The sequence below is a fragment of the Triturus cristatus genome, chromosome 11 (assembly GCF_964204655.1).
Source record: "Triturus cristatus chromosome 11, aTriCri1.1, whole genome shotgun sequence".
Taxonomy (NCBI): Eukaryota; Metazoa; Chordata; class Amphibia; order Caudata; family Salamandridae; genus Triturus; species Triturus cristatus.
Genome location: NC_140594.1, coordinates 439,025,033 through 439,042,776, shown reverse-complemented (window position 1 = coordinate 439,042,776; position 17,744 = coordinate 439,025,033). Strand labels below are relative to the sequence as shown.

Genomic DNA, 17,744 nt, shown 5'->3' with positions numbered 1-17,744 from the left:
AGGAGGATGCCATTTTATTGATGCACCTATCTCATAATCCATTTCATCACTTGATGGAGAGATATCCATCACCCGGTATAAATTACAGCATGCCCTGGAAGAGTGTTGAGGTAGTAAATGGGCAATCTCTTTTCCTAAAACTTGCTCCCCCTTCCATTGTTTGAACTTTTGGGACTGAGGAAACCTCTCCAAAGCTGTTAACATAAAATTGATTCCATAATCCTCCGTTAGCCATTCAGCATTTGCGATTCACTGCTCTCCTAAAATCACACCTTATTGACATGAAATGATCACCCACATAACTACCCTTATCAATGTACCCATGCATGTATAACTGCTGACTTAGTTGGTAGTATCTTTGTGGTGGGGTAACCCTCCATAGGTGATGTATTGGTGAGGTCAGGTTTTCCATGGTGATCGGCGGTTCCTCATATGTAAACACAGCCAATCAATTATGGCCATTCAATGTGAAATCTAAAAGTAGTATTTCATATTATGGAGGCCAATTCCCTCATTGTACATTGTGCAATATAATTTTGCCACGACTACCCAATAGCAAGTCCCTGGACCCACAATGTTTCCTTTATATTTCCTGCAATGTTTAAAAACATTTTGGCCACTTTCCTTTATCCTGTAATCAGGAGTCCACCATAGTGCTTCATTCTTCTTGGCACCTGCCTCACAATTAGTCCCCACATGCCAATCAGGATGTACATCTGGGTAATATATGTGCCTCTCTAATCTTTTGACGTTCAAAGTTTGGCATGAAGTAGCATTCAAGCCTTGACAGAGATGGTGTGCAAGAGAGAAGAAGGTAAATCTCCTATCGCCAAGATATCTTTCCCGCTATATCATGTTCCCCAGAAACCAGTTTGTACCTGTTCCTCCAAGGATACACTACTATGTTGAAATCCCATTTGACCGATAATGTCCCTTCTGGGATCATTAGTGTCACTTGCTGAATTTCATTTAGGAATCATGGGATCCAAGGCTGTGAGAGCACATGACAAGTATTGCACCTGTTGTACAATTTTAGGGACCAAGTGCTCATGATAGTCCAGACATTTCTGCCCCTCGTAAACCTTGTCTGTCCATATCATTCAGTTTCTCCTGTATAAGATTGCTGTTTGTCCGGACCCTCTCATGAATCCCTCGTGTATTACCTTGTTAAAAGAAATCGCCTCAAAAAGAACTGCTCTTGCAGTGGTACTGGTAGTAGGTACCCACCCTTCAGTGAAAAACGTGAGCTTGGGACGACATGCAAGCTGAAGGGTTCTTACCCGAGAGGCAGGTGAAAAGGTAGTTCCATTCACCACTGGAGTTGAGGTTTGGAGGGGTGGGGAAGATCTGCAGCCATCAGCGGCCAATACTCCCTAAGAATCTTAGCCTCTACATCCGCTGACTTCAAAAACAAATAACACTCTCAGGAATAAATATTATATTAACTCTTTCACATGACCAAGTTTAATCTCACCTGCATTTTGTCAGGATTACCCCAGTCAACATAGCCAGACATACATAGAGTTATTACTGAAGCTCACGATTCGTGCACCTGCTTTAGTTATAACCCTCTCTACTAATAAGAGACACCTGAGCAACCATGTGCTCCTTCCGAATGTTTCCATATCTTCTCTCATGTGCTGTGACAGGAAGTATTGTGAGCCCAGACACCTCCTCACACACAGCATCAGATCCGTTAGGAAGTGCCCTCCCAGTTGTGTAGCAAGGGGGGGTGGTCCGCCCTGAGCGGCACAAGTTTTGGGGGCAGCAGCCTCCCCCCCTGCTCTTACCTGCACCCGTAACAGGGCGGTAAAGGCAGGAATCGCTAGCACCCCCTCCCCCACGCTCTTACATTCAGCGCCGTGGGCGAAGTAGCTAGCATATTTTAAAACTACCCTCATTGTTATTTGCACATTTGCTGATTGTTCCCTCACTACTGCTCTTGTACTGCTCATCTCCGCTTCCCCGGTCCGACGCCGGCATTTCGCCGTTCGATCGGAGGGAAGCAGACACACCCCCATCATTGGGCCGACCTGCCTTCCGGATTGCTTCCGGTTAGAGGGCGGAGCCTAACACACCAACGCGCCTGGCCAGCTACTTAGTTCCATGCTGGGCCGGACGCGCAGCGGAGCGTAAGGCGTGAGGAGCGCCCACCTAGTATTCTCTGCACTACCCTCCTTAGGTACCTGGCACAACTCACTGCCAGCGCTTTCTTACAGGACTTGATATCGTTTGAAATTGTGACTTAAAATCGTTTTTTAAAAAAAACAACGAAGTAGCTCGTACATTTTAAAGACTCATTCCTGCTGTTTGCTCATTTGCTGACTGTTTTTATGTGATCGGAATTCTTTGTTAGAAAAACGAAGTAGCTAGCAGCTACTTAGTTCCATGCTGGGCCGGACGCGCAGGGGACGCGTACAGCGGCAAGCCCGTCTGCGCCCGTCCGCGCCAAGGCCGTGGCAGGGGCAGGAAATGTTGCCCAAGGCAACACAAGGAGCGTCTACACATCTGAGGCACTGAGAAACCTCAATCGTAGGAGAAACTGTAAGTGCCAGATCCCGCCTGAGGAAATCATGAGGGCCTGTTCCTGCTATCTTTGTAAAACTGATCTGCCTACAGGCCTTCCCACCCCTGGCTATAACCGTATTCCAATAATGGCAAAACATAATATTCAACTTAAGGGGGGACTAATAAATGCAAGATCACTAAGCAAGCACTGCCAAGACTTTAGGAATCTAATCATAGACCAACAGCTCGACCTGCTATTTGTCACCGAGACATGGCTGAAAGACTGGTGCAACCCTGACATAGCGGTCGCTCTCCCGCCCGATTATACTATCCATAGGAGAGCTAGAAAGGATGGTAGAGGAGGGGGTTTGGCTATTATTGTACGGGACACACTACACTGCACTAGTATGAACCTCGACACCATCAAGGGAGCAGAAAGTCTGGGCTTTTGCCTCTCCCTAAATACCTCCCTTTCATTCTCAGGTGCTCTAATTTACCGTTCTCCAGGCCACAGCGCTACCTTCATAGACTCACTTGGGGATGGCTTGAGCCACCTCCTGCTCAGATATGCCAATTTCACCTTACTTGGTGACTTTAACCTCCATTTGGAAGATAGAACCGAACCAGAAGCAGATAACTTTCTTCAAATCACAGAATTGCTTACTCTGGCCCAACCTGTGGAGGGTCCAATACACCAAGCAGGCCATACATTGGATGGGGTTTGTTCTAACTTCGCCCCATTATCAGTTGGCTCCCCTTTACCCCTGATTTGGTCGGACCATCTCTTTGTCCCCCTTACACTTATGGTTCCTCAGATGAGCCATGCACCTAGGCCATTGCCTGAACCCCGAAATGGACGTAAATGGGCAAAATTAGCTGATAACCCTGGGTTAGCAACCACTGCCCAAATTCTAACTCCCGTTCTAACAGGGAACACTGGGGAGGATTCACGCCGCTTCCACTCCTGGCTCACCACAGCTTGCAACGAGCTTTCTCCTTTGGAGAGACCTGATAAGTACAAAAAACCTAAAATAAAAAAAAAACCCTGGTTTACGCCCACCCTGGCTCAAGCTCATCTACTATGCAAGCAGAATGAGCGTAAATGGAGAAAATCGTACAACATTGATGAAAGAACAGCTTACAAAAATAGCAGAAGGCTCTATCATCAGCAGATCAAATGTGCTAAAAAAGAGTACTTCTCCAAGAAAATTCAGGAGGCTAATCAAGACCAAATCATCTTCTCTGTCGTAAAGTCCTTCACTGACCCCAAAGTGCTACAGAAAGAAGTACCTCCTTCACAAAATCTTTGTGATGAAATCTCAGTATTCTTCGAAGATAAAATAAAAAAAATTCAGAAGGACTTCCCTTTGGACATTCCCCAAGATCAGGATGCGGGCTCCGAGCCAGCGTCCGCTCACTCTATTCGGTCCTTCAAACAAGTCTCACTAGAACAGACCCACGAGGCCATAAGAACATGCAAATCAGGCTCACCCCTGGATGCCTGCCCTCCAATGATTCTTCATAAAATAATAGATATAGTTAACCCTGTTATAAACCAGATAGTTAACTCTTCCATCAGCACAGGCATAGTCCCGGACGAGTGGAAGCTCGCGCTCCTGAAACCACTGAAAAAGAAACAAAACATTGACCCCTCCGTGCTTTCTAATCTTCGGCCTATTTCCCTACTCCCACTGCTAGGCAAAGTTACAGAAAAATACGTGCATAAAGAACTGTCTAAATTTATTGAGGACAACGATATCCTTCACCCCCAACAATCAGGCTTTCGCCCCAAGCATTCTACCGAATCAGCTCTACTGGAAATAACTGATGCACTAAAAACTATAGCCGACAATGGCATGAAAGCTGTTTTGATTCTACTCGACTTGTCGGCCGCGTTCGATGCCATCTCGCACAGTATTCTCCTGAAGCAACTCGAACGTGGCGGCATCTCAGGCACCGTCCTAGATTGGATAAAATCTTTCCTTACCAACCGAAGACAAGCAGTTGCCCTAGGTACCTTCCCTTCAATAGAACGTAACATAACAACAGGAGTCCCACAGGGCTCAACCCTGAGCCCACTGTTGTTTAATGTTTACATGACCCCTCTCATCCACCTGATAGGATCATTTGACATTGAAGTCATGTCCTATGCCGACTATACCCAATTGATCCTTTCCCTTGACAACAACTGCTCTACGACAGAATTTAACTTCAAACACTGCCTAACTGCAGTTATCCAGTGGATGAGAGAGAACCATCTTAGATGCAACACAGACAAAACTGAAATCCTCCCTATTGGGAAAAACGTCCTATTCCAGCCTGGTAAATGGTGCCAGAAGGGACCCCACCCCCCCCGACACAATCAAGGTAGCTAAAAACTTGGGAGTAAAATTTGACACTGCGCTCACCTTCCTCCCGCATACCACGGCAGTAGCAGGGGCCTGCTTCAGCCTTATTAAATCTCTAAAAAAATTATTTGACCTAATCCCACTTACGGCTAGGAAATCAGTGGCAGTTGCCTTAATACTCTCTCGTCTTGATTACTGCAATAGCTTATTGGCAGGATCCAACAAATCTACTTTAAAGAAGCTGCAAGTTGTCCAACATGTCGCGGCTCGACTTGTCCTTAAACTCCCACGAAGATCCTCAGCATCCGCAGCTCTACAAGCCCTTCATTGGATCTCGGTGCACAAAAGAATTCCTTTTAAAATCCTTCTAATTACCTTTAGAGCCAAACATAAACTCGGACCCAAGTATCTCTCTGCAAGATTCACTCCCTATACCACAACTAGAAATCTCAGGTCCTCCACTGCCAACCTCCTCAAGCCACTCATCTTCAAATACAAAACCCGGGGCGGTAGAACAGTGGCTGTTTTAGGATCCAAAGCCTGGAACCTACTACCACTCCAGCTGAGATTGCTGAATACAGAGACACTATTCAGGAAGGCCCTGAAGACTTGGGTATTCGCGGCCCCAGACGAGTTGTGTCTCTCTCTTATTTAGGAACTCTAGGGCCCCTCCCCCCTTACCTCCGATCACTCAGCGCCAGGATGCTCCTTACGGAGTGACAGCCCGCGCTATATAAAAGCCACCTTACATTACATTTACATTACATTACATTACAAACACCGGGACTGCTAAGGGGAGTTAAAGGTCAAGCTATCCCCCTGTGCCCTCCTGTCCCAAACACAATTATACACAGACCTAAATCCATCCTCTTAGGCAGTTTGTCAGTAGACAGTTGCTGCATACTTGGCCTCAGTGGAAAAAAGTGGTCAGATCCGTCCAAATAAGTATTGGATAAAACAAAAATGTCTCCTTAAAAATTATAAGTGGAACATATACTGTAAGCCCACATAATTAGGCCCTTATCCTTGGTGAATACGTTGGTTACAGGTAAGTAACATTATCATACAGGTTTATGTAATTAAGCTGGGAAACAGTAGAATTAATAAAGAAATAAATTAACAGTTTAATACAAAAATATGCTTTCTTTCTCTCCCTTGTAGGTCAGTAGCCATGGGGAAAAGATCCATCGTCTGCTGGGTCCTGGTTCTTATCGTAATCATATGGGCTGAAACATCCCTCGCCAAGAAAGGAAGCAAGAGCAAAACTGGAGGGGGTTGGGGAAGCAACAACAACAACCGTAACACCGGTGGCACCTGGACCAATTGGAACAGTGGAACCAACTGGAACAGCAGGGGCAATCCAAATCAAAACTACAACCCCCAAGGCAGCAACTTCAACAAGCAGTGGAAGCCACAAAAACCCAAGCCAAACATGAAAATGGTGGCAGGGGCCGCAGTCGCAGGTGCAGTCGCTGGTGGAATTGGGGGCTATATGCTGGGCAACGCAGTAGGGAGGATGCGGTACAATTTCGATAACCAAGATGATTACTATTATTACAACCAACATGCTGGACGCATGCCGGACCGTGTTTACCGTCCTAACTACGTTGACAACCGCCCTGTCACTGAGGAACGCTTTGTGACCGATTGCTACAACATGTCTGCAACAGAATTCATTTATAAGAATGATGAAGGGAAGAACGCCAGCGATGTTGATCCTGCAGAAGTTAGAGTGAAGTCCCTTGTGATAACCCAGATGTGCCGGAGCGAGTACCGTATGGGAAATGGGGTGCAGCTCTACTTCTCAGATCCCCTACTGGTTATCACCGTCCTGCTTCTCCTCTACTTTGTAGTTCAGTGAGCGGAGGAGTGGATCCTTTACATTTGCAGTTGGTTAAACAGTTCTGAAATGGCAGCAAGGAGAGTGTGTGTGTATGTATAGCCTACACAGATGTGGAGAGTACATTTTCTCACTTTCTATTTTTTGTTATATGTGGGGTGCACACTTTGGAGTCCTCCATTAAGAAAAAGGTTCTCTCCTATTGTAAGAAGCGATCATCCACACATAAAACTCTCCTTTATATGTTTACAGCTTCTGTATAGGAAGTGAGTCTAACTCTTGTTATGTGTAATACCTCCTGCTCCATTCATCTAAGACCACTGGTACCCACTAAAAGTTGCTTTGTGGAGTAAGGAAGGAGGCAAAATGCAGGGACATCCATGCCAGTGTGCATCATTTCTGCATTCCCTTTCTAGTAGAGGCAACCACTGCAATTATGTCTCTGTCACGATGCCTTTCCTATAGCCTCAGCACTACCATCCTATCTCTGACCACTCCGTGCCACTGCATCTCTGGGTTCTGCCACACCATAATCAGAGATAAACCTTACAGTGAGGCAATGTGGTTGCGCAACCAACTACATTACCTTCTCTATGCCTGGCCATAGTCTGAGTGGCCACTAGGTGGACCTGCATCTGGCCCTTTCAAAGCTAAGACAGACTCTACAGTGACTATTTGTGGTGCAGAGGCAGAATACATGCCTTTCCTCAGCTCTCCACTAATGTTGAACCCCGTATGGCCATTAGCTGTCACTGCCACACTGATGTATGCCCTTCTCCAAAGCAAGGAAGACTCTCTAGTGATCCCATGCTGCTTAAAGGCAGATTCATGCCGTGCTTTGGTTCTCCACCATTGAGGTAATCTGACTAGCCACTAGGACCTCCCTCCACCCAAATCAAACGCAGAGATGTAGTGATCAGTTATTGTAGAGAGGCTGAAGTACATTCCCCTCACACAACCTCAATTCTGTACTGGCCGACTGGCAACAAAGTGCGACTGTTGTGCCAGTGTCAGCTTATTCTTCATTTCCTCTGATCTCTAGGGCCCCTGTTGGCTGCTCCAGACTATAAACATAACCCTGCATGATCCACCTAAAAAGATGTCCATAGTCAACAGAAATCACCAACTTCTTAAATACCAGACTCATGAAAGGCGACCTCTTCCAGGCAGTTGTTGAAGCTTGCTTGAGAGTGGACTGACACATTAGCAACAGAATGCGCTAGTAAATAATTTCTATTCTAGAAGAAGCTCAAAGGTATCGTTAAATAAATAGTGGAGGCTTTTTTACATTTATGTATTAACCTATTTGAACTTGAGATCTATCTGTGAATGCTAGAGAAGGTGTTAACCATCTCTTTCGGAGCTGAGTTTTGCATGCCTGGCAGTTTTGTCCTCCCAGTTCATGTATGGTTCTGGCCTAGTGGCCCTCTCTGTGAAGGGTTCTGAGCCTCTCTTTGAATGTAGCCAAAAGCCCTCTAGCGTCCCTAAAGCTGAAGCTCGATTTTGTACTCTCTTTTATTTGCAATTTTCTGGATGAGCAGATTCCTCCTGCCTTTTCATTCAGTAGAGGAATTCAGTAATGTCTTCTGTAAAATGGATATACAACTTTGTTACGTTGTTTGCATGTGGCTTGCACAGGTGTCTTAATTTTTCTGTGTTGAAAGCAGCCTGTTAGCTGCTTTCTTGGTTTTGAAGAAGATTAATTTTCAGCCGAACCCCAATAAAGCACCTTTTACATATAGAAAAATGACTTCTTTTCCTCGTCTGTAGCTAATAGGACATACTATACTTATGGCATCTCGTTAACTTGTAATTGAGGAACTAGTGCTTAGGCTGTCAAGTCCTAAATTAACTACAAAGAAGGTGTTGGAAAACCACTCCCACACTAGAAGGGGTGGTGGTGGTCTTCCGGACACACTGTGGTAGCTTGGCTCGAGTGGTCAGGAAACAGGCGCAGTGCTAAGCATACAATATACCCATACAAGAACCATGCGTGCATCCGTTCCAAAAACGACTCTACACCGTAAAAATTATGAAAATATTCTTTCTTTATCTTTTTCTCTTAGTTGCTGATTGGAAAAATAAATAAGACAATCACAATATACAAGTTTCAATTAGTGCAGGTCAAATAAATATTGGCTGTTTGATGAAATAAATAGGGGTGATCATAAATAACAGGGCATAAATACAAGTGCAATATATACAGACAATTAAATACTTTGAGGCAATAAATACTGTACCAATAAATATTGTACACCAACAAGTCCTGTGGACCTATAAATATAGTGCAGCAATAAATAGATAAAAATTCAATAAATACAGTATCCCCAATAAATAATTACAAGTATACAGCACCCCTCATATAATCAGATGACACTTCACTTCTTAAGGGCTGATTTGGCCCAGGCACAGCTTGTAGGGTTGTGGAAGGCTTGAGGGGGGAGGCTACTCCCTGGCTGGGACAAGGCTGAGGCCTAATCTGAGGTAGATCAAAGGGGGGAATACCAGTGCCCTGGCTTTCCCTCTCCACACAACCTCTCTAGGTTAGTCCCAGTTCACCCCTTGCACAGTCAGGTGGGTTTCAGCACCTCCCTAGCCCCTTAGAGCAGTCTCTCAGGTCTCCACAGGGCCTTAGGCGCCCTCTACTCCACTTACTGCCCTTTTTCTGATGTTCCGACGCCGCTGGAGTCGTGTCGACGCCGTGAGGCGGTTCCGGTTCGGTCTCGGCGGCCTCGGCACAATGTCAGTTCTTTGACGACGCCGGCAGGCGGTTCCGGTCCGATGTCGGTGGCCTCGGTTCGATCTCGACCTCCGATTCGACGGCGTCGGGCAGTCTCTTCACGATGTCGACTTCGGGCGGCTCCGGTCCGATGGCGCTCTCGGCTCCGATGACGTCGGCCGGCCTGGCCTCGATGTCGACTTCCGGCGACTCCGGGGTGCGATCCTCACCCCCGACCTCCGGTGCTCCTCCTCACAGGTTCCGGGCGACTCCGGAGTGCGATCCTCACTCCCGACCTCCGGTGCTCCTCTACCTCGGTCTCCGACGACTCCGGAGGGCAGACTCCACTCCTCCGATGACGCCGCTCGCTCGACCTCGGTTCACTCCCTCCTCGACCTCTGGTATTCCTCACGACCTCCGTCGGCGCCCTCTCACGACCTCAGGCGGCTCCGGGTACGACGTCTGCTACTTCAGTCAGCGCCGCTTCTCCACCTCGGGCTCCAGGTCTCAGGCTACTCGACGCCGGACTCCAGGGAAACCAGTTTCCAGGTCAGGATCTTGCTGCTTTCTTGGTTCTAAGGCCTGTTCCTGCTGTCCAGGTCCTTAGGATAAGTTTCTTCTGTCTTCTTCCCACACAGGGCTATAGGCTGGGATCCATCAGTAGGGACAAGTATCAAGGGTGGGTTTATGGACCCCACTCCAGGCACAAGTTTCCACCCCTGCTGCTTCACTCCTTCCTCCTTCACTGTTGTGCTCCTCTCTCTTCACCAGTCAGGTGCCAACTGCCAGCTCCAACTGCCAACTGCCTCTCTTATCCTCCCAACATTCTAAACGGTCTCCAACTGTCACAGGGTTCTGGAATCTCCTGGAATGTTCTGGAAGGTGCTGGTATGTTCCAGTGGATGCTGGTGATGTCACAGGTGGCCACCATTTTGTGCTCCAGGCCCTCAGGCAGAAGTTTCAGGGGTAGATAAAATGGCTCCCTGAATCTGCAGCAACACGAAAAAGTCTGGTGGTTCCCAAAAAGGAAAAATTCAAACAGGGTTTGAGGCAAAAGTGGGACAAAATAAATAATGATGAGGAGGGACCACCCAAAGGGCTGACAGGTCCAACACGCGTCCCCCCCAGCTGAAAGTGGGGAGAGCTACCCAACCCCTTGGGAGTTCTCATCACTAAGGCGGAAATACCTTGAGAGACCGTCTGCATTGGCGTGGTCCACTCCAGGCCGATGTTCCACCTGAAAGTCCATCCCCTGTAGGGAAATAGACCACCTCAACAACTTGGGATTCTCCCCCTTCATCTGCATCAGCCAACGAAGGGGTCTGTGGTCGGTCTGAACAAGGAAGTGCGAGCCAAACAGGTATGGCCGCAGCTTCTTCAGAGCCCATACCACTGCAAAGGCTTCACGCTCTATTGCACTCCACTTCTGTTCCCTGGGAAGTAGTCTCCGGGATAGGAAGACCACGGGTTGATCCAGACCCTCTTCGTTGAGTTGCGATAACACTGCCCCAATGCCATGTTCTGATGCATCTGTCTGGACAATGAACTTCTTGGAAAAGTCTGGGGCCCTTAAGACCGGGGCCTCGCACATGGCTTTCTTCAATTTCTCAAAGGCTTGCTGACAAGCCTCCGTCCAGACTACCCGTCGAGGTTGTTTCTTGGACGTGAGCTCCGTGAGAGGGGCTACGATGGTACCGTACCCCTTCACGAAGCGGCGATAGTATCCCGTGAGGCCCAAAAATGCTCGGACCTCAGTCTGTGTCTTGGGGGGTTCCCAGGCCATGATGGCCTCGATCTTCGCCTGGAGGGGTTGCACCGTTCCCCTACCCACCAAGTGTCCAAGGTACACTACCGACCCCTGCCCGATCTGGCACTTGCTGGCCTTGATCGTCAATCCAGCTTGTCTCAGGGCCTGGAGAACAGCTTGCAGGTGACGCAAGTGATCCTCCCAGCTGTTACTGAAGACGGCTATGTCATCCAGATAAGCAGCAGAGAAACTCTCCATCCCGGTGAGGATCTGGTTTACCAGGCGCTGAAACGTGGCAGGTGCGTTCTTGAGCCCAAAGGGCATCACACAGAACTGGTAGTGGCCATTGGGCGTGGAGAAGGCTGACCTTTCCCTTGCTCCATCAGTCAAAGAGATCTGCCAGTACCCCGAAGTAAGGTCAAAGGTACTTAGATATTGGGCAGCTCCCAGCCGGTCAATTAATTCATCCGCCCTAGGGATCGGATGTGCATCAGTCTTTGTCACTGAATTCAGTCCCCGGTAGTCCACACAGAACCTCAGTTCTGGTTGGGCACCCGGTGGTGCGGCTTTCGGTACTAACACCACCGGACTGGACCAGGGGCTGCTAGAAGGTTCAATCACTCCTAGCTCCAGCATCTTAGTGACTTCACTATGAATGCTGGCCTTCACCTTGTCTGACATCCGGTAGATCTTGGACTTCACAGGTGGGCTGTCTCCTGTGTCCACGTCATGGACGCACAGGTGAGTCCTACCCGGGACAAGGGAGAACAACGTAGAGTACTGCCCCAGGGCCTGGCGACAGTCCTCCTGCTGTTCAGGAGTTAGAGATGGGGAGAGTATCACTCCCTCCACCGACCCATCCTTCTCTTGAGACGCAAACAGGTCAGGGAGAGGCTCGCTTTCCACGTCCTCTCCTCCGTCAGTCACCATCATCAAGATGACTTCGGGCCTCTCGTGGTGGGGTTTGAGGCGGTTGGCATGCAGCACCCGCAGGGGCTGACGAGGGGTCTTCAGGTCCACCAAGTAGGTAGCCTTACCCTTCTTCTCCAACACCTCAAAGGGTCCTGACCAGCGATCCTGGAGGGCACTAAGCTCTCCTGGTTCGATCACCCACACCTTCTGGCCAGGCTCCAACTCCACCGGGTGAGCGTTGTGGTCATACCACGCCTTCATCACTGCTTGGCTGGCTTCCAAGTTGTCAGAAGCTTGCTTCCACAACTTAGCCATTTGGCTCCGGAAGGCCAGCATGTAGCTCACCACATCCTGGGGGAGCTTTCTGGGAGTTCTTTCCCATCCGTCTCTCACCAGGTTAAGAGGTCCACGTACAGGGTGCCCATACAGAAGCTCGAAGGGGCTGAAGCCCACTCCCTTCTGTGGCACTTCCCTGTAGGAAAAAAGTAAACAGGGTAGGAGGACGTCCCATTTCCTCCGCAGGCTTTCAGGCAGACTTCTGATCATGCCTTTCAAGGTTTTGTTAAACCTTTCCACTAGACCATTTGTCTGGGGGTGGTAAGGAGTCGTGAACCGGTAGGTCACTCCACACTCCTTCCACATTGCCCGCATATACGCTGACATGAAGTTGGTCCCCCTGTCGGACACAACTTCCTTGGGAAAACCCACTCGGGTAAAGATTCCCATCAGGGCCCTTGCCACAACAGGTGCTGTTATGGTCCTCAGAGGTATTGCCTCTGGGTACCGTGTGGCATGATCCACCAGAACCAGGATAAACCTGTGACCAGCTGTAGTTGGTGGATCTAATGGACCCACAATGTCGATGCCCACCCTTTCAAAGGGGGTGCTAACGACAGGAAGTGGTTCCAGGGGAGCTTTCAGCTTCACCCCTGTTTTCCCACTGGCTTGGCAAGACACACATGTCCGGCAGTAGGTATCGGACGACACTTTCATCTGAGGCCAATAAAAGTGTGGGACAAGACGGGCGAAGGTCTTGTCTTGCCCCAGGTGTCCTGCCAATGGTATCTCGTGAGCCAACTCCAGAAGGAAGGCTCGATAACGTTGAGGAACTACCAAGGCTCGTGACGATCCATGTAGGGGTGCCTTGGGTTCACTGTAGAGGAGGCCATCCTCCCAGTAAACACTGTAGTTCCCCTCAACGTTCCCTGCTGCCTGGGCTTCGGCCTGTCGCCTCAGCCCCTCAAGGGTAGGGCACTCCCTCTGGCCCTGGCAGAATTCCTCCCTGGACGGGCCTCCCTCCACGTGCCACTCGGCCGGGATGGGTAGGTCCTCCAGGTTGGTAACGTCCCCCTCCGCAGACTCCTGGTCCACCACCTCCGGTGGCCTATCCGTCCTACGGGGTGGAGACGCCGAGGCAGGCTCCTCCTGTCCTCGGTTCTTCCCTTGACTGGCAGCTGGCTGGGCCTTTGTTCCAGGCTCCAGCCGGAATGAACTCCCTCTTCGGGTAGTCGCGGACCTTGTGCTAACACAGGCCCAGTCAGGTGTACCCAGCATCTCGGTGTGAGTCCGGTATTCCACCTCCTTCCAAGCGTTGTGCTCCATGTCATTGCCCAGCAGACAATCGACTGGCACGGCAGGGCTTACGGCAACTCGAAGTGAACCTGCAACCCCCCCCCATTCAAAGGGAACCTCGGCCACGGGATAGTGGCCTGTTCTGCCGTCAGCCATCGCGGCTGGGTGGAGTACATCGGGAATTACCTGCTCTGGAGACACCAGCTGGCTACGCACCATAGTCATACTGGCTCCTGTGTCTCTCAGAGCCTCCCCTCTTTGGCCGTTGATGGTGATCCACTGCCCATACTTTGCGGTATTTGCGGGCACCTGGATCTTAGGAACCATCTCCCGTTCTCCCAGGGACACTAGAGTGACACCCGCCCACTCCCTTCCCTTAGTTAAGGGCATCTCCTCCCCGAGCACTACACTAGCTACTCCGGGGGGCTTTCCTCCAGTGGGAGGGGGTGATCGTTTCTGACACTTCGGATCTCCTTTATAGTGTCCAACGCCACCGCACTCGTAGCAATGGACAACCCTTGGCTGCTGACTCTGGCCAGGATTAGGGTTTCTGGGTGGGTTAGCCTTAGAGGTGAATCCTGTTCCCTTCCCTTGGAAGTTATTTTGGGGGCCTTTGGAGAACTCCTTTTTCTTTTCCCCTCCCTCTTTCTTCTGGGGGGCGCCCTGTCCGGCCTTTTGAGTATCCCCTCCAGTCCCCCTTGTGGACACCCGGGTACTGGCCCAAATGTCCGCCTCCTCAGCAAGCTTCCGGGGGCTGGTCAGCTTGCTATCCACCAGGTGTTGCCGCAGTTCAGGGAAACATTTCTCGAGTAGGTGTTCCTTCAGTACTAGGTCAAACAGCTCCTCGTAGTTCCTTACTTCACTGCCCTGAATCCAACCTTCCAGTGCCTTCTTTGCATAGTCCAGGAAGTCCACCCAATTCTGTGTGCCCAGTTTGTGACTACCCCTGAACTTCTGTCTGTACTTTTCAGGTGTTAGTCCAAACTTTCTGATGAGCGCCAGTTTCATGGTGGGGTAGTGGGTCTGCTCATCCTCTTCGAGGGCCAATAAAGCATCCCTACCAGCTGGAGGCATGTACTTATACAATCCCCCTCCCCAGTACTTCACTGGAACCCCATGGGCCCTCAACGAGACCTCATAGGCTGCTAGCCACTTGGCGATGTCGTCACCCGCCCCATAGCTAGCTACTATGTCCTTTGGCAGGTAAGGTTTGGATTCCCTGGTGATTTCTTGGTCTTTGCTGCCACCATTAGGAACAGTTGGTGCCCCAATTCTTAAGATCTGAAGCTCTATCTCTTTCAGTCTTATCTCATGAGCCATCTTCTGTTTCTCCGTCTCATGAGCCATCCTCTGTTCCTCCTTCTCCTTCTCCAGCTTTGCTAAATCCCATGTGAGCTGTCTTTTCTCTCTCCGATCTGCTAACTCCACGCTGGATAAGCCCCCGCTAGAGACAGTGCTGCCCTTCCTAGAAAGTGTCCTGGGCCCTGCTGACAGGTTCCCCACCTCAGGTTGGTACATCTCAGCCCCCTCGGGGTTAGGCTCTCCATCCCTGTCTTCCTCCTCAGCCTTGCTTTCTCGGCGTGCCTCCCCCCAAGCCCTTAAGCTGGTTTGGAGTGCACCCTTCTTTGCTCCTGGGGGACAGTACACCCCCTCCCGCTGGCAAAACTCCCTGAGTTGGGCCACAGTGTACGTTTCTAAATCTTCCAGTACAAACTCCATCTTGCCCACTCAGGTTAGAGGACAGGTTTTGTGCAGTAACAATGCAGGGGGGTACCTTTAGTAATACCTCCTCCCACCACCAGAGTAAATTTGGAAAAAACAAAAACCCACAATTTGGAAGGCCGCTGTGAGAAAACTCCCGGTGTAGGCCTATGGACTACCCACAGTTATTGTTGAGTATATGTAGGCACAGCTCTATCCCACCACTGAACACCAATTTATGTTGGAAAACCACTCCCACACTAGAAGGGGTGGTGGTGGTCTTCCGGACACACTGTGGTAGCTTGGCTCGAGTGGTCAGGAAACAGGCGCAGTGCTAAGCATACAATATACCCATACAAGAACCATGCGTGCATCCGTTCCAAAAACGACTACACCGTAAAAATTATGAAAATATTCTTTCTTTATCTTTTTCTCTTAGTTGCTGATTGGAAAAATAAATAAGACAATCACAATATACAAGTTTCAATTAGTGCAGGTCAAATAAATATTGGCTGTTTGATGAAATAAATAGGGGTGATCATAAATAACAGGGCATAAATACAAGTGCAATATATACAGACAATTAAATACTTTGAGGCAATAAATACTGTACCAATAAATATTGTACACCAACAAGTCCTGTGGACCTATAAATATAGTGCAGCAATAAATAGATAAAAATTCAATAAATACAGTATCCCCAATAAATAATTACAAGTATACAGCACCCCTCATATAATCAGATGACACTTCACTTCTTAAGGGCTGATTTGGCCCAGGCACAGCTTGTAGGGTTGTGGAAGGCTTGAGGGGGGAGGCTACTCCCTGGCTGGGACAAGGCTGAGGCCTAATCTGAGGTAGATCAAAGGGGGGAATACCAGTGCCCTGGCTTTCTCTCTCCACACAACCTCTCTAGGTTAGTCCCAGTTCACCCCTTGCACAGTCAGGTGGGTTTCAGCACCTCCCTAGCCCCTTAGAGCAGTCTCTCAGGTCTCCACAGGGCCTTAGGCGCCCTCTACTCCACTTACTGCCCTTTTTCTGATGTTCCGACGCCGCTGGAGTCGTGTCGACGCCGTGAGGCGGTTCCGGTTCGGTCTCGGCGGCCTCGGCACAATGTCAGTTCTTTGACGACGCCGGCAGGCGGTTCCGGTCCGATGTCGGTGGCCTCGGTTCGATCTCGACCTCCGATTCGACGGCGTCGGGCAGTCTCTTCACGATGTCGACTTCGGGCGGCTCCGGTCCGATGGCGCTCTCGGCTCCGATGACGTCGGCCGGCCTGGCCTCGATGTCGACTTCCGGCGACTCCGGGGTGCGATCCTCACCCCCGACCTCCGGTGCTCCTCCTCACAGGTTCCGGGCGACTCCGGAGTGCGATCCTCACTCCCGACCTCCGGTGCTCCTCTACCTCGGTCTCCGACGACTCCGGAGGGCGGACTCCACTCCTCCGATGACGCCGCTCGCTCGACCTCGGTTCACTCCCTCCTCGACCTCTGGTATTCCTCACGACCTCCGTCGGCGCCCTCTCACGACCTCAGGCGGCTCCGGGTACGACGTCTGCTACTTCAGTCAGCGCCGCTTCTCCACCTCGGGCTCCAGGTCTCAGGCTACTCGACGCCGGACTCCAGGGAAACCAGTTTCCAGGTCAGGATCTTGCTGCTTTCTTGGTTCTAAGGCCTGTTCCTGCTGTCCAGGTCCTTAGGATAAGTTTCTTCTGTCTTCTTCCCACACAGGGCTATAGGCTGGGATCCATCAGTAGGGACAAGTATCAAGGGTGGGTTTATGGACCCCACTCCAGGCACAAGTTTCCACCCCTGCTGCTTCACTCCTTCCTCCTTCACTGTTGTGCTCCTCTCTCTTCACCAGTCAGGTGCCAACTGCCAGCTCCAACTGCCAACTGCCTCTCTTATTCTCCCAACATTCTAAACGGTCTCCAACTGTCACAGGGTTCTGGAATCTCCTGGAATGTTCTGGAAGGTGCTGGTATGTTCCAGTGGATGCTGGTGATGTCACAGGTGGCCACCATTTTGTGCTCCAGGCCCTCAGGCAGAAGTTTCAGGGGTAGATAAAATGGCTCCCTGAATCTGCAGCAACACGAAAAAGTCTGGTGGTTCCCAAAAAGGAAAAATTCAAACAGGGTTTGAGGCAAAAGTGGGACAAAATAAATAATGATGAGGAGGGACCACCCAAAGGGCTGACAGGTCCAACAGAAGGCATATGCAGAGATCTTATGCTTGGATTCTGAAACAAATCTTTAATGGTTACGAAGAGGATATTTGTAATGAGGTGTGCAGGTTTGCCTTTAGTTGTTCTGGGTCTTCACTTTGGAGACTGTGTTTGGAGAAAATGCCCAAGAAAGAACAAGCATTGGCATAGTCAATAAGTATCGCCTTTGGGACC

General features: G+C 49.8%; 1 protein-coding gene across 4 annotated transcripts in view; it reads left to right on the top strand.

Annotated features, from left to right (window-relative positions):
- Positions 1-8,443, top strand: part of PRNP (prion protein (Kanno blood group)) — a 124,761-nt gene extending 116,318 nt beyond the window's left edge. For all 4 annotated transcript variants that reach the window (XR_014970942.1, XR_014970941.1, XM_085636378.1 and 1 more), the window contains one exon: positions 6,018-8,443. Coding sequence is in view for 2 of the 4 variants with exons in the window: in XM_085636378.1 (XP_085492504.1) it covers positions 6,028-6,717 (690 nt within the window). In the remaining 2 variants the exon portion in view is untranslated. The remainder of the gene's footprint in view (positions 1-6,017) is intronic.
- Positions 8,444-17,744: the final 9,301 nt, after the last annotated feature.